This window comes from Clinocottus analis, unplaced genomic scaffold, assembly GCF_023055335.1.
Source record: "Clinocottus analis isolate CAN_PGR_092001 unplaced genomic scaffold, fCliAna1.0.p SCAF_5, whole genome shotgun sequence".
NCBI lineage: Eukaryota > Metazoa > Chordata > Actinopteri > Perciformes > Cottidae > Clinocottus > Clinocottus analis.
In genome coordinates, this window is record NW_027176207.1 from 20,360,251 (window position 1) to 20,387,363 (window position 27,113).

A 27,113-nucleotide genomic window follows, 5' to 3' on the forward strand; every position below is an offset into this window, starting at 1 on the left:
TGGTTCCCGGTAAGCCGAGTATTGACACGCAGCTGTCAACAGTGCCGATCCAGACGCTCCGGGGGGGGGGAGGGGCTCCCACAATAGAAGCTTCCAGAGATGCGAATATAGAAATATAGGAATCAAACCACCGGGCTCCACAACGAGACGAGCCCGGTTTCTTTCTTCTAAGTAAAAGAAAATTACTTGATTTGAAAACGCACCTACAAGCTGAACGGTATGAGAGAGACAAAGAAAAGAATCAACATTGGAGCGTAACAGGAGGGAAATAAATGATGTAACGTCTCCTAAATATATTGATCATTTATTCAAATGTAAAATGGCCGCCGCCTCTCTGAACGTCCGTCTCTCCCTCGCTGTGCTTGTGGCAGGCAGAGCCCGCCCGTCTACCCCGGCCTGCCGCCCTGTGGCTTCAGGCCGCCGTACTCGTCCAGCCTCTCCAGCGCCGCCTCCTACTCCAGGTATCGTAGCGCCGAGGCGCCCCAACTGCCCCCCCGGGCTCCGCCCCCTTTAGGGGCCCGGGAGGGGGCGGGGCCAAAAGAAAAGCTTCAAGCTCCGCCCTCGCATCCTCGACTTTTGGGGGTTTCGCATCTTCTGTGTCGGCTTCCACGTTCGCTTGTTTTTGAAAAAGCGTTTCGCCCCGAAAGCAACAGAGTCAAGCTAGCTGCTGCACAGACACACACAGACACACACACACACTAAGACACATGCACACACACACTAAGACACATGCACACACACACACACACACACACACACACACACACACGCACACACACCCACAAAGACACACATACACACACACTGACACACACACACAAAGACATACTGAGACACACACACACACACACACTGAGACAGATACAAACACAGAGACCGACACACACACACTGAGACACACACAGAGACGCACACGTACACACACCCACACACACAGAGACCGACACACACCCACAAACTGAGACACACACACAAGGACACACATGTACAGTAAGAGACTCAAACACTGAGAACATACACACATTTACAAAGACACACAGAGAGAGACACACACACACACACACACTGAGACAAACACACACTTGAGTGCCATCAGCTGCTTTTTGTCCTGTGTGTTGTAACTTTTGTGTGTGAGTTTTTGCAGTTGTGTTGTTCTTGAAGGTCGTTGAAAGAACAACAAAAGAGTGCAGTCTTTTCCTCTTGTGTGTATTTTTCGGCCAGGTGTTTATTAAATGTGTTGTTGGCGCTCTGATCTTGATCCTCACGCCGTCGCTTTCTCGCTTCGCTTCGTCTCTCGCGTGTCGCGTCGCGCAGATGTGTGTCTGTGTGTTGTTTTTTAAATCCCCACAACTTAAAAAAGCCAGATAGTTGATCGTATGATTGATTAATATCACACCTGTTGCTCAGAGAGGAAGCGTTTCCTCTGGATTCACTATTTTCCAACTATAAGCACAAACGTGGGTTGAAAAACAAACGAAAGGAATATTTGCTGTGACTCTAATCTGTCGCCTGTTTCTGCTTCTTCGACGGACGAGGTGCTGGAACGACGAGCCTCCGTATCGACGCATTAAACAAACGCACCTCGATCCAAAGTGAGTTCCCTCGCCTCACAGGCTCTCGCTCCTCTGCAGTGCGACGGCGCCCTCTAGTGGTCACACAGGCTCTGACGTCTTCGAGAGAAGGAATAAAACAGAACTAAAATCTCACATTTTGAACGCACAAACACGCTTTTTTCACGCTTCTCAGGCCTCGTCGCTCACCAGAAGGTGGCGCTCTTTCTTTAAAACGCCCCTCTCTCGCCTCCCTGAATCAAAGAATGTGTCTTCTGTTTGTCTTCTGTCTCTCTTTCCCCTCTTTCCTCCACCTCCGCCAGGTTCCCTCACTCGCTGATGCTCGGCCCGTCCGGCATGCACCCCACGGGGATCCCCCACCCGGCCATAGTGCCCCCTACAGGCAAACAGGAGCACGACCAGTATGACCGAGGCATGTACATGTAAGTACTGCGCACCTCTTCCTTTCTTTTTCTAGCGCTTTAGTTCACTGTTGCACTAATTCCTGCTCTGTTTGTGTCACAAGGCTGGATTTTTCGTGCAGGATTCGGCTTTTATTTTGTTTTTATTTCATTCTTTATCTTTTTCTCTTGAAGGAATAGTTCAGCGTGTTGGGAAGTAGCAAGTTTGCTTTCTTTCTTGCCAAATCTAAATCCTAGCTAACGCAAAAACAAAAGAGAATTAAAAAGCAATTTTTAATTCTACCCCGTCCTCACCTCCTTCCTCTCGTCCTCATCCTCCTCTTCCTCCTTCTCCTCTTCCTCCTTTTCCTCCCCTCCAGGAAGCCGCATCACGTGGAGGCGAAGCGGGAGAAGGAGCCCAAGAAGCCGGTCATCAAGAAGCCGCTGAACGCCTTCATGCTCTACATGAAGGAGATGAGGGCGAAGGTCATCGCCGAGTGCACGTTAAAGGAGAGCGCCGCCATCAACCAGATCCTGGGCCGAAGGGTGAGGGACACACACACACACAGACACACACAGACACACACACACATACTGGTGCTACTGGGACCAGAGCAGCACATACTGGGCTCCTGAAGAAGGATATCTAAATATTTATATACATTTATCTAATTCCAATAACTAAAAACAAACATTTTTAAACTGGCTTGTATCTGATTTTTAGGATTATTTTCTTCTGGACTATATCATTTAATTTTAATGTATTTTTTTTTGTTTTTTCTTTTTAATTTTGTCCTTATTATACTTTTTCTTTCATATTCTTCTAGTTTTTACCTTTCTGTATAATTGTGTTACTGTCTCACATGTCTGAAACTACTGTGTAACTATTTTTAAGAAAAGTGGGATACAAGTTAAGATATTATTACTATTTTTATTATTATTATTATTGTTTTCAACTCTCAATGTAAGAAAGAAATAACTTTGTGCAGTGTTCATCATTTTAAAACAAAAGTAAATAAATAATAACAATAATAACAAAAGAAAATAAACAATTCTTTCTAGAATTTAAATATATAAAAAAAGAAGGAAGACAGGATGAAGCCATATAGTCACACACAGTAGAGACACACAGTAGAGACACACAGTAGAGACACACACTACAGACACACAGTAGAGACACACACTACAGACACACAGTAGAGACGCACACAGTAGAGACGCACACAGTAGAGACGCACACAGTAGAGACACACAGTAGAGACGCACACAGTAGAGACGCACACAGTAGAGACGCACACAGTAGAGACACACACTAGAGACACACACTAGAGACACACACTAGAGACACACACTAGAGACACACACTACAGACACACAGTAGAGACACACACTACAGACACACAGTAGAGACACACAGTAGAGTAGTAAGTAAGTCATGTTTATTTGTGTCGCACTTTTTACAGACAAAGGTCACAAAGTGTTGAACAGGGGTCAGGAAAAATAAATAAATAAATAAATAAGAGTTCAAACCGGATTGACAGGGCCAAACATGTCAACATTAAAAAGATCAAAAGATGAAGAGCAGGTCATAGAGCGTGTGTTGACCCAGCGCTGCTGTCGATTAGCATGTTTTTAGCTCCTTGAAGTCCACAGTGTGTGTCCTCGTGTGGCTCGGCCTGATCTCGGTGCTTCTTGTTGCAGTGGCACGCGCTGACCCGCGAGGAGCAGGCCAAGTACTACGAGCTGGCCCGCAAGGAGCGGCAGCTGCACATGCAGCTCTACCCGACCTGGTCCGCCAGAGACAACTACGTAAGTGCTCCTCTTCCTCGCCTGCGCTCCTCTTCCTCCACCTGCGCCGGGCCACGTTTGCAACAACAAAAGCTGATCTGTGTAAAACATTAAAAATGAATTAAAAAGCAGGGGGATGTAAACGTTTCATGTTATGAGAGAAAAGGCATGACTTCTATACCTGTGCTTTACTGGTTATTATTATTATTATTATTATTATTATTATTATTATATGGTGGGAAGCATCTCCAGAGAGAAGTCATGTGGTTAATTTGTCTTTTAACTTGTTTTTATTATATCAATGTAAAGATATTATATCATAAATAAGACTTAATTTAAAAAAATGTACCTGTATTTTTCTATTATTGATTTTAACAATTTTCATTTCATATATGTATGTTTATTTAAATTAAAACCAAGACATTATCTTCAAAATAAGAGTGAAAAGGCAATAATAGGCTTTTATACTCGCATAAGTAATTATATTATGTATTATTTTATTAGTATTTATTACATAAACCTCAACTAAAGCTGCTCTTGATGAAATGAAATAAATAGTATAAGCGGTACAAAACATTTGATGCAAACCACTTGACTTCTTTCTCTCTGGTTTGAATCCCTGTAATTAATAAAACCAAAATAAATTAAACAAACCGGATCAGTTGAATAAACCCGAGCTTGTTGAACTGGGTCTGATCACATGTGACGTCCTCACAGATGTTCATCAGCTTAACTCCCTTTACGGGCTCCTGTCGCGACAACCTGCATGCTTATTGGCTCCCAGGGCCTGTCAGTCAAAAAGTCATAAACCATAACGACAGAGCATGACATGATTTGGTACCTCCCTCTTCCTCTCCCCCCCCCCCCAAGAATACGAGAGGAAGTCAAACCTGTGTGGTGCATGTGTTGTGTAGTAATGTTGTGGGGATGTGCTGTATCTGGGCTGCTGTGTGCCTCTGATCTGTCAGTTTGCTGTTGAACTCTTGCAGGAGGCGGGCCTTAGCGGGGTCGCAGGGGAAAAGAGTAAAGCTGATTGGGTAGGGACACGTCTTACGGTGGATTTATGCCTCTGTGGTGGGAAAATATGTGAAGAGCTGCATGAAAGGGGTTGTGGGTATTCCTGTGCAAAGTTTGCATGCACCTTCTTCCAAAAAAAAAAAAAAAACAACAACAAAGAAAAAATCTTAATAACTCACACACACACACACACACACACACACACGTCAGCCCTCACCAGCTGCAAAAGCAGATCTGATTGGAGTACACCTCACCAAGTCCTGCACGATGCCATGGTTATGACGACTACTCAGGTAGACTGAATCACACAGAGGTATAAATCAACCCGCAGGGCCGCATGGCCGCCTCCCCTCCTGTCACCCGTAGAGCTAAACACACAGACACACTGCACTCAGCGGTGATTTTTTTCAATACCCAGTAGTCTTAATAACTACGGGTTCATGTAAAATCCTGTAAACGTATCCACATGTTTTCTAGCCGAAAACGATGAGGCCAGTGTGTCATAATCAGGTGAAGTAAAGGCTTTGGTTGTAACAGACAGCTGCTTTTCAGTGACAGTTAGAAAACCTGTGAGAGGGGTGACCTGTGGACGCTTCTCTCTGCTGTACTTTGTCTTTTGTTTTTCCTCCCCCTCTGAGCTGAACTCTGGCGTCGGGCGGGCATGGCACGCGAGTCCCGGTGACGCTTTGCTTGGGCTGTGGTTATTAATGCGACCCGCTGTCGCCTGAACGAGGGCCGCACGTCACAAACACGCACACTGATTCAGCTTTTTCAGTCGTTTCTTTCTTCTTTTTTTTGTCTCAATCCTGCCGGTCTCCTGCCGGTTATTCCTCAGCTTGCCTCGTGATGTTCTTATAAACCAGAGCTCTACAAACGGTCATCGCAGGCGCTACGTAGCGGTAGCGCTGCTGTATGCGTGGAGCTTTGACGCGAGGCACATCGGATGCTGTTGCACGTGAACTGAAAACATTGCCGGTCCACACGTGGCGGCTCGCGGACAAGTATGACGCTCACGGAGTATTCAACTCGTTCAAATAGAGTGGGAGTAGAACGGACAGCTGTTCTCCCTCAAGGAGACGGGGCGGCTGGCTAGTTGGCTAGGTAGCTAGTTGGTTAGGTAGCTAGTTGGCTAGTTGGCTAGTTGGCTAGGTAGCTGGTTGGCTAGGTAGCTAGTTGGTTTGGGAGCTTGTCCTTCTCCGGGGCGGTGGGCTTGGAGGCCGCTAGAACCACCAGCCAGCTGTTCAACTCATATTAGCATGAAAGCGCAGTGGAATTAGCTTGTTAGCGAGCTTGCATGTTCATTCCATCGTGCATTCATGCTACAACAACGACAGGAACAATGTACTTTCCTGCACTGTGACAACTACGTGTTTATGAGCTTGTTTTATAGCTGCAGCTTAGTAAGTAACGACTGTCGCCAGACACAAAATGGCCGCCGCTCGGACCGTCCTGCTGCGTTGGTCGCGAACGGGAATGTCCGTTCTACTCCAAATCTATTTCTAGGACTCACCTATAGGGGCGCTGGGCAGGTGATCGTTCTACGGCTGTAAGGAGGACTTGTTGTTGTTGCGTCATAGCGTCACTACAAACGTAAATAAACCAAAATACATGAATGATATTATCCAAAATATTCCTCTGAAGCACAGAGTCTGATGAGCAAATAAGTAAAGATTAAATATACCTCCAAGTATTTAGAGCTTTTGCATTTCAACCCTTCACTCTCCATCACCCTCATCACCTTCCTCCTGAGGTATAAAAAAAAGTTACCAAACCCATGAACAAAACAGGAAGTGAAGTTCCACATGTCGCCCCCGCAGCTGTGGAGGGTTTCTCCTCCGAGTCCTCAAAGAAACCTACACACATAGTGCACACAGACACAGACACACACACACACACACACACACACACACAGGCGTACGCCCACAGGCTCAGAACGGTGCAGTTGCAAGAGGAGTCGTTGTCACCGCATACGACAGCGAGCCGAGGAGGGCGGACATCCCAGCGTAGGCGTCAGATCTCTGAAACCCGCTTCCTTCTCTGAGTAGATCTGCAAAATCTTTAAAGGCCTTTCTTTAAAATTATTTTTGCAACGTTTTTTTCCGTCAGGTTTTTTTTTCTGCATGAACACAACACGCCGTGACCCGAGGGACGCAACATATTCTCTTGTTTGGATTCCTTCACCTTTTCTTGCTTTCGTTTTCTGGCTTTCGTAGAGCATTAAATACGGTCGCCTGACCTGGTTGCTGGTTGCTGGTTGCTGGTTGCTGCTTTTAACTTTGCTCTCTCTCTGACATGAGGGATATTTGTATACGGTGCAGATTTTCTGTTTTGGGACTATACTTCATCACAGACAAACCTCTCAGAGAGGGATCCGCTGCAGAGGGTGCTCAACCAACATCTTAAAAAAGCGAAGATGAATCCAGACGTTGTTTATTTGGAGCAAAATCATACACGCTGAAACAAAATCATGAATAAAAACACTTTTTGTTTTTGCTCCCATTAGTAGAAGAAGCCCGAAGACTTCTATGCATACAGGGAAGACTTTGTTCTCTCGTGATTTGCTCCCAAATTTGTTAAAATCCGTGTCAGCGAGCACTTCGATTGCCAAGATAATCCACCCACCTGACAGGTGTGGCGGGTCAAGGAGTACGACACAGGTGTCGGTTACGATGTGAGGTCACTCTAAAATGTGTTGTTTTATCACAGAAAGCAACAGCTTGGGTGTTTTTAAAGGAATGTCGTTCAACATCCGGCAGAACTGGGATCTTTCACCCCGAAGAAGTTGCACTACGAACTGTCCAAAGTCGCCTCGGAGGAAGCTCACCCTCAGCGGGGTCGTGAGCAAACAACGACCTGGACTCAGGTGATCCAATTGGATTTTTTTGGAGGTCAAAGGTCCATTCTCAGGAACGCTGTGAGCGAATTTCTTTCAAATTACTCACGAACGTCAGCTGATGAGATTTATTTTGGTTCGTTTGGTCTCTGCGACCTCCCCAACGCACGTTTTTAAGCCACGACTCAAGACTTAATCTGCTAATTTAGAAATTCTCACCCAAATCTGAGAGGATTCAATGATGGAAGCGATGGCATGTTGGGACGGACATGGATGCAACTTCCTTAAGAATAAAACTGCACGTTTCAGAGTGACCTTCCACTGGGATCGGTCGCAGTCATGCAGTTCAAATCGACATCTTGATGATTATTTTTGGCAAACGAGAAGTGCTCACGACCACGGATTTTAAACAAATTTCAAAATAAGAGAGGGGTTAAAAAAAGAAGTCTTGCCGTGTTTGCATCTGGGGAAAAAAGTCTTTGACCTTTTTATTGAAACCGGTGTAAAATGGGGGAAACATGTTTTGTTCAGCGTCCGTAAGGGAGCAGCTGCACTCTTGCGCGAGCCGATTAGCCGATAGCTAAAGAGCTGGATTCATCAGCTTCAGTGAGAAGTCTGCCGATGGGGAATTTAACGCCATGTCTCATTTAATTGGGGGGATGTTCTTTTGTTTTTTCTCCCGCAGGGCAAAAAGAAGAGGAGGAAAAGGGAGAAGCTGCAGGACTCCAACACAGGTAAACAGAAATGTCTTGCAGATGCCATGATGCCATGTTTCAGGGGAGGAAAGCTTGCGTTGGCGCTCTGTGAACCGGCACCTCGGTGTCTCTGAGGCAGGATGTGTCTCTCACGTCAAACCACCCGCCCACTCTGCTTTCCACATAACCTGATTTACAAAACCTTCTCAAGGTGTTGTCCTGTTCTGAGCTGTCCGAGTTCAAACTGTCACATGTTATGATTTATACTTTCCTTTTGACGTATTACGGCAAAAATCAAGTATTTTCCCCACAAAAAACACACAGAGAGAGAGAGAAGTCCTCTACATGAGCCCGAGCGCCCACACTAACACTGAAGAGTAGCTAACGCCGCAGGAGTAGCTAACGTTAGAAGGTAGCTAACGCCGCAGGAGTAGCTAACGTTAGAAGGTAGCTAACGCCGCAGGAGTAGCTAACGTTAGAAGGTAGCTAATGTCGCAGGAGTAGCTAACGTTAGAAGGTAGCTAACGCTGCAGGAGTAGCTAACGTTAGAAGGTAGCTAACGCTGCAGGAGTAGCTAACGTTAGAAGGTAGCTAACGCTGCAGGAGTAGCTAACGTTAGAAGGTAGCTAACGCTGCAGGAGTAGCTAACGTTAGAAGGTAGCTAACGCTGCAGGAGTAGCTAACGTTAGAAGGTAGCTAACGCCGCAGGAGTAGCTAGCGTTAGAAGGTAGGTAATGCCACAGGAGTAGCTAACGTTAGAAGTTAGCTAACGCAGCAGGAGTAGCTAACGCCACAATATTAGCTAACGCCAAATTAGTAGGTAACGTTAGCAAGTAGCTAACAAAACAACAAAAGATTACATTTAAATCTGTGCTTCAAAAAAAGAAAAACATCTGGATATTAAATCATATTTTTATTTTCTTTACTTGTATAAATAAAAGATCTGATGAGGATTTCGATATTTTTCTAGCCTGCGAGTGAAGCAGTAAAATATCTTTCTGGATTTCAAGAGCGCTCCTAACTCTGCCCTCTCTCTTGAGCCTCTGTGTGTGTGTGTGTGTGTGTGTGTGTGTGTGTGTATGTGTGCATGGTTATTCTCAGCGTTGTCGATGTTTTGCTGGCTACTAACAGTTTGACTTGATGGCTTTCTCTGAACAACATGCTTCTTGTGTCTTCTTATTTATGTTTTCTCTTCGTCTGTTTATCTCTCCTCGCGCTCTCCTAACCTTCCTCCTCTTCCTCTCTCTGTTCCCGCCTTTCCTCTTCCTCTCTTGCTATGTGCATGCTGTGCGTTGCGCTCAGACCCGGGCTCGCCTAAGAAATGCCGGGCTCGCTTCGGCCTCAACCAACAAACGGACTGGTGCGGTCCCTGCAGGTGTGTACCAACCACCAACCACCAACAACCAGACCTCCTCTGTCCTCCCATGTAACCATCCGTCCATCACGTCCCTCTGACGGGGTCTCAGCTACTCAAACATTTCTCTGAGGCGGAGCTGCTGAGGCGGCCAACGCCTCTCAGCTTTATCATTGCAGCACTCCCGTACTATTTAGTATGCCGGACGTTTAGCATCATACATAGTATGCCAAATACAGTATGCCCTAAAAGAAATACCAAGAGGCTCTCCAACCTCTTCTCTGACCCACGATCCTTTTGGGTGAGAGCTGTAAGCTAGCAGAAAAAAAGGCTCCACCCACTGGCGATGAACAACCAATGAGATTAAGCCTCAAAAACCAAGCTCCGCCTTTCAGAGAATGTTTGAAGACCAAGCCTGACCTCTGCATGCCGCCTGTCACTAACGTTCTGCTCTCTGAAATGCAGCGCCATAGTCGTGGATATGTAGTCGTTCGTGTTCCTAGCTTAAAAAAAGCATCTCCTGCAGCTTCATCACGTCACGAACATCACTGACGGTATCGTTTTCCTTTTGACTGTCAGGTGAGGGGAGAAAAACACTCGTTTTAAATCATTTAAATCCACCGTTTCCTTGTCTAGTGTTGGACTCTGATGTCTCGCCGTAAAGGTCAGAGGTCGGTTTAGGCTTTGCGTCGCTCAGGCTCTGTAAAAGTCAGGTGCTTCAAGGGGAATACCACTCATCATACCTCCCATATCAGTGGAAAACACATCCTTTCTCATGTGCCAATGCTTTTATTATTCATATGAGTTTGAGCAGAAAAGTCAGACGTCGTCAAACAAGGTTACGGTAAAATAAACGACTCTTTCATCCTTTTAAACCAGCAGTTAATACCAGTTTGTGACACCTGTGTCGTAAAAGTTCAAACAAGTCTCTGCGAGAACCCACCCAGGTGTTTCCAATTAATCTGGCTGATTAGACCGCTGCACCTTGTGGGAGGCGGGACTAGTCTCGCCTCCCTTCTCATTGGTCGATAGCGCCGACCTGAGCACAGGCACAACGCTCTGAGCCAGCTGGGGGGGAAAGATGGTTTTGAACACTTGTAAGAAGTGAAACAGGGGCTTAGATGAATTAATCTGCCAGAGCTGCTCTTCTAAACACCCCCAGAGCCGTCAACATTGATCACAACAACCTCGGTTTGTGTGAAACGTACATCTCAAGGAAGCCCATCACCTCCTCTGTTTTAGTCAGATTATGTCTCAATACAGTAGACGATCCACCGCGTCGCTGCAGGAGTCGGGGAATCTGTGTGTGGTTCACTCACACACACACACACACACACACACACACACACACACACACACACACACACACACACACACACACACACACTGTCTACGTCATGGAAATATAAGTGTGTTTTCGGTTCGAGAGAACAAAAGGGAGTGAATGTGGTTAGAGCAAATCCTTATCACCACAGCTCCACACACACACACCCAGAGACACACGCGCTCACACACACACGCGCTCACACACACGCTCTCCCTGCAGCTTTGCATTTCGACGGCGTTCTCATGCCCATCTGCTTTCAACTCTCTCCATTCATGCGATGTGGTAACGGGCGCTGTTTGATGGTGAACTCTGACATTTAGAAATCACTTTCTATTGCTCTCTCTCTCTCTCTCTCTCTCTCTCTCTCTCTCTCTCTCTCTCTCTCTCTCTCTCTCTCTCTCTCTCTCTCTCTCTCTCTCTCTCTCTAAATATGGCCTCGCGCCCTTCCTTGCGGTTAAAACCTGGTGACTCATATCATATTCTGGTAATGATCATGGGATCCTGTTAGCAGCTTTGATGCTGCACACAGAGGTACACACGTCTGCTTTTAGGTTTAACACCTCGAGACGCTCGGCACATCAGAGCTGCAATATGTTTCACTAATGCAACTCAAATATTGTAAATGTGAGCGGTATTCCCTGTTCTCCATTAATACTTTATTAAACATTTATCGTGGCATGAAGACTGGAAAACGACCGGTCCAAAAATTAAGAAATACACTAAATAAATACCCCTCCAGTTGTATAGAAGTCTGTGTTAAAGCTGCATCCTCTCTCTTGACCACTAGGGGCGACTCTTCTGGTTGTATAGAAGTCTATATAAATGACTTCTCTCTTGATGTATTCCCTCAGTAAACATTGTAAACATGAGTTTCTGTCTCAATCTCTAGTTTCAAGTCTTCTTCTATACAGCATGATGTTCATTTAGTAAATTATGATCATTTAGAGTCAAACTGACCATAAAGCAGAGTCCAAATATGGTCATTTCCATTCACTAGTTACAAAAAAAGCCAAAACGTCGAACTCCAGGCTTCAAAGCGTCTCAAACCAGCGGGTTTAAATAGTCTTCAGTGTTTTCATGGGTGACTTTATGAACTCAAATGTCTTCATGCTAAGCTAGGCTAAGCTACAGTGGGAGTGTTTCTTACATTTTCTCGTCCAATTCGCAGCGAGAGAAGCAAATCAGCAAAGTTAATGCAACCTTTTAATATTTGTGCTTTTTTTTTTTTAGACTGTCAGTGAAAGAAATGTGTGTTTATTTGCTCCTGCAGTGACGTAGACGTGTTGTCTCTGTGATGTTTATCTTGATCCTCTCCATGAACTAAACCCCCCCCGTGTTGTCCATGATGACCACGTCAGTGTGTGAATGACGCATCTCCATGAAAGCCTGCTGACGTTTACCATCCACACTCTATTCACAGATAACTCTCTCTGACTGTCCCTAGGAGGAAAAAGAAGTGCATTCGCTACCTTCAAGGAGGAGGCTGTCCCAGCCCAACTTCTTCAGATTTAAGCGCTATAGACTCTCCGCCCTCCCCGACCCGCCACCGCCTGTACCAGCACCACCACCACCACCACCACCACCAGCTCCCCCTGTCCCCGGGCTGCTCCCCGCCGCCGCCGCCCACCTCCCCGCCCGCCAGCCTCCCGTTGTCGTCCCGCCCCTCGCTCGCGCGCCCTCCCCATCCTCCGCCGCCGCTCCGTCAGCCAAACGCAGCCAAACGCACCCACGCTCGCCCGGAACTGACCGGCAAGCAGGCGCACGGCTCGGCGCTGTCGGCCGCCAAGGCCGCGGGACTTTCTCTCAAAGTGCTAACGGAGTCTCAGTGATCCCGCGACCCCTGAACTCCCCACCACTCACCACCCCCTGTTCACCTTCAGCTTCCTCCAGAGAGCCATGAAAGATCCTCTTCTTCACGTGTACACATCCCTTTTAACCTCAAATCACGCTGAACACGTGGGACGTCGCGCGGAGGATCCGGCGCTCCCGTTTAGAAGAGTTCCAGTTTACTTAATCCTAATCTGTGGTTCTTTGGCTCCATCTGCTGCAGCTCAACGGACATGACGCGCCTCTCCAGTCACTTTGACGATTAAAAACTACTTTATTATAGGTTTTTTTTCTTCTTAAATCTTTGCCCCCCCACCCTCCTCTCAGTGCATCGACCTCCTCGACAATCAAGAAAACAAAAAGCTTTGTCAAAACGAGCTCTTTGTGAACGCTGAAGTCAACCAGCAGAACCTCAAAGAAGGACGGACTCGCGCTTCTTTAGCCGCCATTTTGTTCAACAGTTCAACTTTTATTCCATTTACAAAAACGTCAGAGACGGAAAGAGAGCATCAAAGAGCATCAAGAGCATCAAGAGCATCAAGAGCATCACCTCTCCACTGCCAGTTACATCGTTTCTTTACGGCACTTTCAGTCGCTCACTATATCTGTTACATATTTCTTGTTTTCTCTTAACTTCTGTACGAATCGCGTGTTTTTTAAAATGTTTTTTTTTTTTTGTTTTTTTTTTAAAGGTCAGGTGTTTTGCTGGTGGCAAAAATATTTTGTACTTTTTTGTTCTTTTGAACATTTTCTTGCAGCTCCGTAAACTTAACGAGACCAAATGGGTACTATTATATTGCATTGTGTTGTAAAATTTTAGAATGTTGAAATTCCCATATTATAATTACACTTTTATATGTTTTTATGTAAGAAAAAAAAAAAAAAAGAAAAAGAAAAAAAAGTTTAAAAAACATAAGTTTCTTTTAGTTGCTGCCGTTTTTTAAGCAATACATTTTGTGTTCGTGCTTTTTGTTTCGGGTCGATTCATTTCCCGCAGCAGCGTTCCACCATCTCGTCCCTCTGCATGTTCCAGCTTCAATGTTACAAACCCAATAAAACTAAACGGCGTTCTTCTACAGTTCTGCTTGCAGCTACAAACTCGGCCTCCAACTCTGTGGACAAACTTTTTGTACAACGAAAACTCGTTTTCCTCCAGCAGAGAGAGCTCTTGTGCTAGAAATAGCTCGTTTTATTTTGACGTCAGTAGAGGGGGGAGGGGTCACCTCCCAGGATCATTTGTATTTTTTACACCTCTGATGTATTTACATGTTTTTGTTCGATGTATTAAAGTGTTTTTAATATCTTTTCTGTGTCTGCTGTGCTTTTAAAAACATATCCTACCGCTGACAGGTGGTGGGCTGTGGATTTTCTACCTGAGCCTTCTGATATGATTTACATGAAGACACGCGTGACGGGATGCTGCGTCATTAACGGACAATGCATGTTAACAAGAACCAGTCACATTTAGTCATAACAAAACAATCCAACAAAACAGCGGTTCTAAAACATGGCACTCCAGAGAGAACGAGCCAGAAGGAAACATTCTTAACGCTCAAAGTCCATCCTCCTCCTCCGTTAAACAGCTCAATGACGCGGTTGTGCAGTTTATCGATGCGCTTCAGTTCCAGCTCCTTTTATTATTTTAGGAAATTCTTTTTCAGCCATTGAGCGTTATGAAAAACGCACAAAATTTCCTAACGTCTCAGCCTGAATTCTTCCTGCTCCCTCTGAGTTCCGCTAGCAGCTAACTAGCTAGCTTTCTGTTGCGTTGACAGAAGTCACATTGGCCCACTGACCAATCACACGTCCAATGCCAGTAAGTCAAACTAAAGATCTGATTGGTTGACGACTATGCTCAACAATAACGTCCATCCTCCGTGTACTTTAATCTGAGGCTAGCTTGTAGCGCTATGCTTCCAGACAGAGGTGAAATCTGATTGGTTGAAAGCTCTCCTGAAGAAATGAAAAGGCTCAGGTGCTGCAGGCTGGAAGCAGCAACAGAGGAAGATGGAAGCTGTGCAATGAGAAAAGCTAATAGGGGGAAAAATTATAAAAAAATCTATAACTTTGGTTGCGTTTAGGCCAGCAGAGAAGGCTTAGCTCGGCCGTGGAAAATTTACATTTTCTGTAACACAAAAACAACAGACACCGGCCTTTTTATACGTTTTATTTCACTCCTTCAATAAATGTTTGATCATCCCTAAAAATCCAGCATCAGAGCTTTTTATCTGGAGGGAAAACAAGTTTCCAATTCAAAACAACGTGAATTGGTAATTAGTTGTCGTGCATCCGAGTCCAGAGAACGTTACGCAAAAAAACTAAACAAACCCACAACTTTCCACCTCAAAACGTCCCGTTTGCTTTAAAAAATTTAAAAAAAAAAAAAAAGCAAAAATAAAATATCCACCCTTTCATTTTTCCATTGTCAAAAAAGCCATTTTATTTAATCAATTAAACCTAAAAGAAAAACAAACATGTCCAGTAAAAAAAACCATAGCGATTAATAATAGGGGGAAAAAAACAAAAACATCTTCTAATCTTGCACCAAAGCCATGAAACTATTTATTTGAATGCGTCGGGAAACAAAAGAGCTTCTTTGTTTAAATAATGACAAAATACACAGGCAAGTTAAAAATGGTCATGCTATGGGTGCAGAGGGAGAAGGGGGAGGGGCGAGTGTGTGTGTGGCTCTAAATATACTAAATGTAAATATTGACAAGTATGAACAACACCAGTGCAACCAGTTAGCGGGACAGTTCCTATTCAGTGTGGTAGTGTTGGCAGCTTCTCCCCGCTCACTTCTCTTCACACCACTGGTTCTCTTTGCGTACCTGAGGAGGAACAACCGCAGTGTCACAACGTGTGTGTATGTGTGTGTGTGTGTGTGTGTGGGTTCATACACATTCTGAACAATGGATTTCCATGACTTTAAACCAAATGTCCATGAGCAAACATTGTGTGAAATGTGTGTGTAAACAGTAAAAAGTGATAAAATGTAGTATTTAAACTAACAATGAGGATTCAAAGCATACCGTAAACCTTAAATGACACAAATGAATGAGAGACAATAGTTTGATTAAAAGAATAAACATTTATATAGATGCTGCTGATATTTTGAGCCTCTTTCTTTTAAAAGCAGATTCATTATTTCAAACTCAGCCTAAATGAACGTCATGAACACATGAATATAACACATTTACATGACTTTTTCCAGGCCTGGAAATAACCATTTTAAAATTCCATGGCTTTTCCATGACCGTATCAATGAATAAAATAGATTTAATAATGAATAAATACCTGGGCTTCCTCCTCCTCTGTGAAATCATTTTTGATGTTGAAAGTCTTCCGGATCTCCTCCGGGGTTTTGCCTTTAATCATGTTGGCCACCGTCTTGCAGGTGACATCTAACAGACCTTTGATGTCCAAATAGTTAGCGGCCTGGAAAAAACAAACAAACAAACAAACAGGGGCCATGAGGAAAATTATACCCAAGCATTTCAGGAAAAATAAACAAGTAAACAAACAGCATTCAGTGTTGCGTTTGGACAGAAATTAAAACCAAATTCTAAACCAGGAAGAGGCCGTATTCAAATTTTAGAAAAATCGGTCCAAGTTCAGAAATGTCCCGTTTAACTGCAGCTCGACACGGAACAAACGAGACAAAAGTTACTGAACGATGTCGTCAAACGCACATCGAGACGTACGATCACAACGAGAAAGAGAAAGATCAGGAGACAACTGATATCCAGAAAGATCCGCGTGAAGTTAGTCATGGATCCATAAATCATGGCTTCACAAGACGCCAGGATGCAGCTTTACAGCAGAGTCAGAAGGTGCAACATGAGACGACACAAACAGTCAAGACAACACACTGCAGTGTGTATTAAAGTAAGTACGAGGTCCAGACAAAGTGCTCAGACAATAAATAACGTTAGTGTTAAAGTGACTTGTGTTTACATGAAGAATCAGGATGTTACAACTCTAGAAACAGAGTTTAAAGAAACATTAAGAGAACGTCGTTACATCTTTTTTTACTCTACCTTGAATAAGCTTTGAATAAAAGCGTCAGCGAAGTGTAATGTAGGAGTATTGTGATGTTTATATAAACAATATCTGAGCTCTGCAACATCTCAACATGAGCGGCACTTCTTCCCGACCGGCTGTGTGCCCGTAAACACAGCGCCATGTGATGACACGCCGGCTTTAGTTTCTCTTCTTGGAAGCCTGCAGCTTCTTCTCCAGCAGCCATTTCACAATCTCCCCCGCCCCCGGTCGTCCTGAGGTCACCTGTCCATCCCTTTAACGCGTCAGGCAAAGAGGAATCACATTTAAGACCATAGATCGCTCCCTGTGAGGTTTATTCCACCTTAAAAACACTCCTTTCTGATCCCGCGTGGGATGCGAACCACCGACCTTCCGGCTGTTAGCGGCCCAAATGTAAAGCGCTCAGCGCTCACAGCCGTATTTACCAGAATGAGTTCAAACAAGGTTCCCTGGTCCACTTTGAGGAACTCCTGGTCCCAGACGGGGATGTCATCCGTCCTCTTCTCCTTGTTCTCATCATCCTCAGGAGGAGGGGGGTCGTCTTTGTGATGAGTGCACCACTGAATCACCTGAGGGGAGAACACACACACACACACACTTATTAAACATGCTTGTGCGTTACAGTCGTCTATAATCAGCAGCTAGTCATTAAACTCCAAATATCTGCAGCTCTGAAGCACAAGCGTGAACTCGAAGAGGCAATAAAAAAGAAAGCCGGCCGTCTGCTCCGACTAATGTGATTAGTCGCCTGGCAGGAAACGTGACGAGGGCAAAGAGGAACACACAGCTTGATGTGTGTGTGTGATGAACGATCGGTAGAAATATGATCCATCTTCATAGAATGCGAAGGCAAAACCACGCCATCGATGCACTCAGTTTTTTTTGTGGGAAACAAAAAGGGGCGTGAATGTTGCGACTGCAGAGATCTTCATTCCAACAACGCAAAGGATGCGTCTGTGGTCGCGTTCCCGGATAAAAACACTGCTGGTTTCTCTCCACTGGACACAAACATGTCGGAAAACATAAAGCCGACAGATCCAGAAAAAGACTGTTTCCAAAATGAGCTCAGACACACAACAATAACTGACACAACAAAAAAATAATGAACTGTGACCGAGTGAACTACATGTGTACAACTTTCAGAGTTCATTTAATGTTACGATGTCGGCCATATTATCTCCTCCAAGAATGTTTTTTCCTTGTAGATTAAACAGAACGCGCTCCAGGACTTTCACGCTGGATTTGTTTGTCATGTTTTTCTCCTGCTGCGTCTGGTTGTGCGTCTTTGTGTTGCATAATGACCATGAACATTCCTTGAATGTTCGCTAAGAGCGAGTCAAAGGCAATCACCAACGCCTACTCGTTAGCTGAAGCTGAGAAGAAGAAGAGAAGAAAGACACGCCCAAACTACTGTTGGAAGATTTAAAAAAGCGACCACGGGTTTCTGGGTAAAAACATGCAAGTGAACAAGGTGTTGTGTTGCAGGTTACCTTCTTGAGGATGGCGGCGTTTACATTGGGGAGAGGGACCGGGTCATCGTCTCCTTCGTCATCCATTCCCAAATCTGCAAAAAAGAATCAATGACACGTCAAACATTGATCTGTAATACAGCAACCACCATGTTCATTTATCTAAAGTGGAAACAACTACATTATAATGTGCAAAAGAAAAAAAATCAGTAGCACAAAGTCACCCATGGACTATGGACTGATGGTTTGTGATTACTTAAGATATGATATCATATGACGCACACACACACACACACACACACACACACACACTTACCTTCTAACATGGTCTTGATGGTGACAGACTGTTTGGCTATCTCGACATCCACCTCGAAGATTTCTCCATCGGAGCTCTGTAGTTTTATCGTTGGCATTATCTGCAGAGTTATTAAAAACACGCAAACATACTTATTAACAAGGCGCATTCACGTGGCCGCACAAGCACGCGCACGCACACAACGTGATTAACTGCTTACACTAATTCAGCTAAGATAAGCTAACGCTGTATGGTAGTTTGCGAACACATTCGTTCATTAGTCCCTCAACCCCGCACCCCCAACTATTAAACGTTAGATAGTTACACACGTGACGAAACGCCCGGTACACATGTCAGTTAAACGTGTTTTAAAATCGTAGCCATACTAATTAGAAAGACGGCTAGCGGCACGTTGAGCTCGCGACCCTGGTAACGCGGGCTTAAATCGTGCATTTGCGAACAAGTAAAATGGCATAAATGCATTTTTTAAACGCCAGTCCGGAGTTCTAAACACAGAAAACCCCGATTTTCTTTGTTTGTTTGTTTCTCAATAAAAACAACCCCTCGTAATGGTCGGTTAAGCTACAATGCTAACCGGGGCAGCTAGTAGGCCCCGTGACGTCGCGCGAGGCCTGCTCAGCGTTCCTGAGCGACTCAACACAAAGATGTAAACAAAACGTAAACACACCGATTTTTACCGTCGATTTCTAAATCACGACATGTCAAAAAAGGTAATTCAATATAAAAAAAGAAACGTACCGTACGTGTTTATAACTCTGGTCCAGAGGTGAGATTCCTCTGTGTTTAACAGCAGGGCCTGACAGACGCGGAGGCTCCGATAGCGACTGGAAGTCTGGATCGAGCTGCTGAGCTGCTGAGCTGCCGCCCGGAGGAGGAACGAGGTGCCGCATGAAGGCTGCTGCTCCTGTTTATCTAGCCTTTTATTTATGTATTACTTTATTTATGTATTTTTACAACAACACACTATCTTTATGAATGGCATTCAGTTTATTTATCTATTTGAAATGTTGTTGTTTTTATGGGAGGGTGCTTAATTGATTCTAGGTAAATACATTAGGTAGGTAGGTAGGTGGGTAGGTAGGTAGGTAGGTAGGTAGGTAGGAAGCTAGGTAACTAAGTAGGTACATACATGTAGATAGATAGATAGATAGATAGATAGATAGATAGATAGATAGATAAATAGGTAAAACAATATGAAATATACAAAATTCACAATATATACAACAAAAATAATAGAACGTAATATTAACGTAATTAACAAAACAAGAGTACAAAGATGTAACCACACAGACAAACAACAGTGTAACGGTGTTACAGTCAATACTATAGTGATTGATTACACAAAGTCTTTGTGAATTGTAACTGTTTTGGCACTTATTTTATAATCCTATTTTTAACTCTTGTGTAAAATATGCTTAAACCATTATACTTTACTCTATAATGTAGTAAAATGTGGACTTAGTATTTCTCTAAACGATAAGACATAACATATATATTGTTGCTTAGATTTTAGTCATTAATCAAATATAGTGGAGTAAAAAGTGTAAAAAGTTGAGAGTGTAATGAGTATTTGTATTATGTGATACATAGTTTAGTTTCAGCTTTATTGTCTTTGTTTTTTTTTAAACTGATAGTACAATGAAATCAATATAAATCTGATACACTGCTTGAAATTGTTTTTGTGGTGCTTTTATTTCGAAGGTCCCAACCGGAAACGCGGTATTTTATTGCGTAAAGCTTGACACCAACTGATTTCCAGGGCGGATCACCAACTGACGTGACGTCTTCCTCCCTTCACAGTTTTTTTTAGCCAAATCATAGCGACACGGCGGCCAGAGAGGCACGCGCGTCTTCCTCCTCCTCGACCGCGAAAAAACACACTACAGAAAAATAACAAAAATGGACGAAAAGGCGTTTACGAAAGAACTCGACGAGTGGATCGAGCAGCTCAACGAATGCAAGCAGCTGTCGGAGGGACAAGTGAAGTCACTGTGTGAAAAGGTGATATATTTATATGTTTATATAGTTACATGTTTTAAATTCCAACCGTTAAAACTGTCAACGTCTTCTCAACTGACAGCCGCCTTCCAGACATTCTTAAAATGGCGTCTTTAGTTTACAATTCACGTGCGCATATATTTGACAAAATTCTTAAGAGCGGGTCCTGTTTTTTTCCTGGGCGTTTGAATTGTTGCCTGTCAAAAATAATTAATTACATGGACGGGCAGCATGTTCCCTCCTGATATTAATATTATTATATCTTAATTTCACGTGTAAAGGCTTGATATTCACCTTTGACCCCACCGGCCTTCATTATATAGCTTCTTATATCTACTTCTCCAGCCAATACGTAGTTAACAAGGCAATAGAGTAGTCAATAATCCAACACAAACATGACGTCAGCGGATTTATTGGTCATGGGAGTGAACCTGTGATTTCTCAAGTCTGGTTTATTGTTTGTTTGTTCTCATTTATGCAGGTAAATGTAGGCCTCAGTTAGTCTCTATGGCGCTGACCTTTTTTAGCCCCTTAACAGGTGGCTGCTTGTTGCAAATCCATGAATATGCTCTGATTTTTGTTTACACTGAGTGGTAATACACGCTAGAAAACATAACATATACAGTGGTTTTCAGTGTCCCACCCCACATGTGTTTACTCTTGCTCCAGGCTGGTAACTGACTCTGCAGACATCTCTGAGCTGGAGCTTAACCCTAAACATCTCTCCTCCACGTCCTCTTTGCTCAGACCACCTGCTGATGTCCGGCTCTCAAGTGTCTTGGCTTAACAGAGAAACTCTTAAAACCCAGTTTTAATCAACAACAAACTGAAACTTAATAGAAATCGCTTTACCTAATCCTGCCAGCTTCGAAGTCCTGAAATCAGTAAGCGGAGTACTGAGTTTCTTTACATTCGCTGGCAAGCTAGACTCTGATAACGGAGGCTGAATTTATGACGAGTATTTTTATTAATTTACAATTTTATCCATTTCCTCAGTCTGTTTTTCATTCTTGAGCGCAGCACTGTCGCTTTCGGCTCGTAAAATGCCGCCTGCCATGTTTGGACCTCTGGAGTTTAACGTCTTGCTGTATTCAAGTGGCTCGTTAATCAATTCCAGTAGTTTATAACGCCCGTCTCTCACTGTGTGGGTCAAGATCCCAAAAAGATCTATAACCTTTTCATGCCGTCTTTCTTCAATGTCAGAAGCTCAAATTGACGCGAGTATTCTCATTTGACTTCTCACCCAAATGCAGCAAAAAGGTAGTTAAGAGGAAAACAGAAAACCTGCAGATTCCTTTCCCCTGAGGTTGTATCTTTGTCACAGCCCCGACTCTTAACTTCTCTCTGCCTGCATCCGTCCATCCACTCTCCTGTGACTTTCTGTTATATTCAGCCGAATGCACCCACGCCTCCTCCCTTATTTTTAAAAATAGCAGAGGAAACTATTGATTTTTTTTTTTTGAGTTGCATCACTTCCACCATCAAGTCCATTGTGGACCCGGGAGCGTGACTCAGGGTAACACTGTGCATTGTGATTCAGAGAGCGGCCGTCTCTGTTTATAGGATGCTCGGGGGTGTGGAGGAATGTGGTGTGCTGCTGCTGTGGGATCTTGCCTCTCTTGGTTCCAGCGCTCTCAGAAAAAGGCTGAATGTTGTGTCTGGTGGACGAGTATCGACCGCGCATCGGCTTCTTCTTGTTTATCATAATCAATGCAACGTTCTTTAAGCATTGCAGTATTCCCCCCCCCCCACCTCTCTCTCTAGATGTGTTTGTTTACAGAGTGGTGATGTCATCAGTTTGATCATTTGATCTAGTTGGAATTTAGTGCAGACAATTATGTTTGCTGGAAATTGCTTTTTATGTTCCTGTTAATTAAACGTGTACCTCAGACGGAGACGTATCCCTTTTTTTAATGCCCCTCCGTTTTAAAAATAGCTCTTTCTGAGAGATACGTAACCATCCAGACATTATTTTCGTCTCCAGTTCCAGTAGTCGCATGTGTGGTCGCTCTTTTGATTCGCCTGCAAAGCACCGTTTTCTAACCGTGAGGCTTGGATCCAGTTCATTTGTCTCACATGATGGTTTGTTTCCCTGCAACAGCTCCTGATGCAGTGAACAACATGTTGCATTATGTCTCCATCAAACAGCAGAAACTGGCATTCTGGTCGTGTCATGAAAACCGGTACAAACTATATCAAAAACACAGTTGACGGTATGTAGCAAACCCGGTGATCCCGGCAACGCGCTACCCAAAAACACAGATGTAACAAGAAGGCAGTTTTTAATGCAATCTCGGCAAAATTCACAAAGCTGTCGCGGCGGTAAAGCGCAGACGCAATCTGCTGATCGTCGTGCTGTTGTCACCGCCGCAAACCTCTTGGAGTGAGGTCACCGTTTGTGGCTTTTAGAGGCGCCGCGTCATCCGAGTTCAAAGTCTCCAGGAAGAACCGTTCGCCTGTTTGTTTTTTTAAAGCGCTGACTCCGCTTCTCGGCGCCGGGCCGAGCAGCTTGTTGACGTCTGGAGTCTTTGGCACCGCTGTGGTCTCTCGTGCCGAGGGCCCCGCCCTGGGCCGTCTGTACTTTTGGCCCGAGGCGCTTAGCAACCTCTGTCGTCGTCCTGTTTCCATCCACAGCTGGACCAACCGTCCCTCACACACTTTAACTTTTGAGGGTATCGCTGAAGCCAGGAGTGAGCTGTTGTCTTGGTATCGTAAGCAGCCGGTCACATTGAGTTGGTTTACTTGTAGTTTTTGTGTCATATTTGGTCAGATAGAACTTAATGTTGTTAGAGATAATAAGGAGGAAGAAAGACATGAGTCTAGAATCAAACCTTGCTGGAGTCCAGCCTGCACTCGGCTATGAAGGCGCTCCACAGCTGTGGGGTTTTGACTGAAGGTTAAGTGTCTTGAGTGGGGAAAAAGGAAATAAAAGGATTAGAAAAAGATTAAAACACCGGCCCCGCGTCCTCCACAGGGTCAGACGTGACCTTTAGCGGCAAAACGAGAAAGCCCTTTGATGGAGCATGCCATGAGAAAATGTAAGAACTGCATTATCAACGCAACGTAACGCAGGTGATCTCTGCTGCGTCACTGAACACATGACTCATGAAGATTAGTGTAAGGTGACAGAGATGGAGGCCATTTATTGTATGATGCACTGGCAACGCATGCATTGTGTGAGCAAGGAAAATAACTTCAGGGTATTGTCTTTGACGGGTTTGTTTTACTTGTAAAACAATCCTCTGATTTCCATCACAGGTTTCTTTACAATTCCTGCAGCAGCGATGGAGATTTAGTTTGATCTGGATAGTTGGCCTCAAAAATACTGCAGCAACAACACTGGATCTTTGTGCTGGTTACTAGTTTCAGGCGTGTGTGTGTGTGGGTGTGTAATGTAGGTCAGCGTTGTGCAGTGCCGGCCGCGGGCCCATCCAGGTCACTCCGGGTCGTCGGCGCTCGGTCGGGCCGGCTTCAGCGCTCCGTCGATGGCCGCAGACCTTTTCTCTCTCAGTGGGTGGATTTGTTGTTTGATCCTTTTTTTTTTTTTAAAGGGCTCCTGCAGCCTTGATGTGCGTCTCTAGATTTAATATTGTAGGTGTTTGAAACCTTTTCCCCCACCACCCCATCATTTTTAAGTAGTTTTCATAGGGAAAGTTCTGGTGAAGCCTGCATGAATCACATGCCACCCGCTGAGTGAGAATGAGAAACGTGCACTTATTCATATAGTTTTGTATCGTTAAAACTCTCTTAAACTAACGGAGGTGGTTGTAAACAGTTATTTTCCAGCAGCAGCAGCAGCAAAATAAACCATGTTTGCATCGATGCGGCAGACAGCAGTGACCCGATGTTTCCTTTAAAAAATATATTTTTAAACCTCGCTGTAAGCAACGTGCTGAGTCATCAACTGCTGCAAGACTCATAGACTGCCATGATGATCTGGGGAGAATGAACTGTGTGTTTGACAGTTCCACATCAAGAACTTGTAGTGTGTTGCCTTAACTATCTTTCCAAGCGCACACCCGCTTCAGTGGGGGCTTGTATTCCTCGTGAAAGATTACAGTGGAGATGCTGTGTTGTCACGTTGTAATCACTGTGCAGCGTCTTAATGGCAGGCCGCTAGAGGCTGACGCCGGCAGGAAATTGTACGTTTGTGAAATAAAGACAGAGGAGCGGCGCGATCACGTTGATTATCCTGCACGTCAACCAGCAGAGCGGCTTATCGCTGAAATAGGGAGTTTTATTCTCTTCTCACTCTGAAGAGCACGGTTAAAATGTGTTTTTTTTCTTCTCTCCCGCAGGCGAAAGAGATCCTCACCAAGGAGTCCAACGTCCAGGAGGTGAGATGCCCGGTGACGGTGTGCGGCGACGTGCACGGCCAGTTCCACGACCTCATGGAGCTGTTCAAGATCGGAGGGAAGTCTCCAGACACAAACTACCTGTTCATGGGCGACTACGTGGACCGAGGGTACTACTCGGTGGAGACCGTCACTTTACTCGTATCGCTCAAGGTAACCGACGAAAGAGGCTTCAAACATAGTTGTTTTTTTTTAAAAAGGAGAACGTTGACAGCTTTGATCCTCGCTCGCGTTTGCAGGTCCGCTACCGGGAGCGCATCACCATCCTGAGAGGGAACCACGAGAGCAGACAGATCACGCAGGTTTACGGCTTCTACGACGAGTGCTTACGGAAATACGGCAACGCCAACGTCTGGAAGTACTTCACGGACCTGTTCGACTATCTCCCCCTCACCGCCTTGGTAGACTCTCAGGTGAGGACGATCGACTCGGCCTCGCAGATATAAAATGGACGTGACCTTTCTTTAAAAAAATGTAACGTTTTTTTGCTGAACGTACTGACTCTTTCCTCGCGTGCTTCCAGATCTTCTGCCTTCACGGAGGCCTGTCGCCCTCTATAGATACTCTGGATCACATCAGAGCGCTCGACCGCTTACAGGAAGTGCCGCACGAGGTAAAGACGACACTTCCTCAGTGGATTTACTGTTAAAGCGCCGCCTCGCTGGTGCCTCACTGGTGCCTCACTGGTGCCTCACTAATGCGCTCCTCTTCCTCTTCTTCCTCCCGCAGGGTCCCATGTGTGACCTGCTGTGGTCCGACCCCGACGACCGCGGCGGCTGGGGCATCTCTCCCCGAGGGGCCGGCTACACGTTTGGTCAGGACATCTCGGAGACGTTCAACCACGCCAACCGCCTCACGCTGGTGTCCCGCGCCCACCAGCTGGTCATGGAGGTGAGCGTCTTTGTTATTTTTGTTATTTCATAAGAACACGTTGAAAAAAAATCCTTCCAGTGCACAGACTCCCACTAGACACTGAATAACCAAAGCTTAACATAAGCGGAAATGAAACACAAATTTCAACCACGGCTGCAGAAGTACGATGGAACAATAGAGGGGTCACGTTGAGTTCAAAAGCAAGACTTGGCATTGCAGCAGCGCCTCCTGACCGGGTTCTTTACGCTCATGGAAATCTATTGGTCACGTTCATGAACCCGGCCTGTAAATAATCCCCCTCTGCCCCCAACAGGGTTACAACTGGTGCCATGAGAGGAACGTGGTGACAATATTTAGCGCTCCAAACTACTGCTACCGCTGCGGCAACCAGGCGGCCATCATGGAACTAGACGACACCCTGAAGTACTCGTTGTAAGTATGACAACGGAATGAAGTCCTGACGCGCGTCGCCGTGTTTAAGAGATGAAACGATGTAGAGCATTGCATTGTGATTACAATATGGATGACCAGATTTTAATGAAGTCTTCTTCTTCTTCTTCCTCCTCTAGTTTGCAGTTCGACCCTGCTCCTCGTACAGGGGAGCCCCATGTGACTCGCCGCACCCCAGATTACTTCCTGTAACTTTTGACCCTTTTTGACCTCTGTACAGTCGTGTATTGCCATGATGTATGACCTTCAACCAGTAACCACATGAATAAAGACATGGTGTGTGTGTGTGTGGAGGGGCGGGGCTACACAGCAGTGCACATTGTATATCCACAAAGACAAAGACCTATTTAAGCATTTAGAAGAAACCATGTGTGTGCGTCTGACTGGACCAAAGCGGCGTGCCATCATCACAACACTATGCGTTGCTGAGTTGTGTGTAGAGGAAAGTCTCCCCGCTGTTTTACAAACAACCGGTTCAGTTCTTTCTCATCCGACGGTTCAAACCCCCTCCCACGCCATGGCTTATATTTAAAAGATCTTAACTCGATCTGTTTGCACTTTTTGTAAATCTAAACCAATGTAACATATGTCAAAAGATGAAAAATTATTTCACATTACAGATGTTTTTTTTCTTGTTTATTTTGATTTTTTTGATTATTTTTTTTTTAAAGATTATAAAGAAAAGCCCCCATTAGGCAAAGTGTTTCTTTGTCGTGTGTAACTGAGGAAAGCCTTTCTCCTGCAGCTGCTGCACATGAAATATTCTGAGTCTGTTAACCAAACATTTGAATAATAAAGACGACGGTGGCTCCTTGA

At 44.7% G+C, this 27,113-nt stretch overlaps 3 protein-coding genes across 8 annotated transcripts in view; 2 read left to right on the forward strand and 1 right to left on the reverse strand.

Moving 5' to 3' along the window:
* tcf7 (transcription factor 7) overlaps positions 1 to 14,093 on the forward strand; it is a 60,463-nt gene extending 46,370 nt beyond the window's left edge. The window contains exons 6-12 of one of the 6 annotated variants that reach the window (XM_068601195.1): positions 1,874 to 1,993; positions 2,332 to 2,497; positions 3,653 to 3,760; positions 4,729 to 4,776; positions 8,275 to 8,323; positions 9,587 to 9,659; positions 12,410 to 14,093. In XM_068601195.1, the coding sequence (XP_068457296.1) occupies positions 1,874 to 1,993; positions 2,332 to 2,497; positions 3,653 to 3,760; positions 4,729 to 4,776; positions 8,275 to 8,323; positions 9,587 to 9,659; positions 12,410 to 12,794 (949 nt within the window). In that variant the 3' untranslated portion in view covers positions 12,795 to 14,093. Of the gene's footprint in view, positions 1 to 1,873; positions 1,994 to 2,331; positions 2,498 to 3,652; positions 3,761 to 4,728; positions 4,777 to 8,274; positions 8,324 to 9,586; positions 9,660 to 12,385 lie in introns of all 6 variants that reach the window. The other 5 variants (XM_068601189.1, XM_068601190.1, XM_068601192.1 and 2 more) reach the window with 5 other exon arrangements.
* An 850-nt stretch (positions 14,094 to 14,943) lies between these two features.
* Positions 14,944 to 19,497, reverse strand: skp1 (S-phase kinase-associated protein 1). Its single transcript, XM_068601383.1, has 6 exons — positions 19,360 to 19,497; positions 18,622 to 18,721; positions 18,327 to 18,400; positions 17,262 to 17,405; positions 16,090 to 16,230; positions 14,944 to 15,623 (listed from the first exon to the last, which is right to left on the reverse strand). Exons 2-6 carry the CDS (start codon positions 18,716 to 18,718, stop codon positions 15,588 to 15,590), a joined length of 492 nt encoding a protein of 163 aa, XP_068457484.1. The 5' UTR covers positions 18,719 to 18,721; positions 19,360 to 19,497; the 3' UTR covers positions 14,944 to 15,587.
* Positions 19,498 to 20,371: 874 nt separating this feature from the next.
* ppp2cab (protein phosphatase 2 catalytic subunit alpha b) lies at positions 20,372 to 27,113 on the forward strand. The gene is made up of 7 exons (XM_068600502.1): positions 20,372 to 20,622; positions 24,918 to 25,127; positions 25,214 to 25,387; positions 25,498 to 25,587; positions 25,704 to 25,865; positions 26,161 to 26,279; positions 26,417 to 27,113. Exons 1-7 carry the CDS (start codon positions 20,521 to 20,523, stop codon positions 26,487 to 26,489), a joined length of 930 nt encoding a protein of 309 aa, XP_068456603.1. The 5' UTR covers positions 20,372 to 20,520; the 3' UTR covers positions 26,490 to 27,113.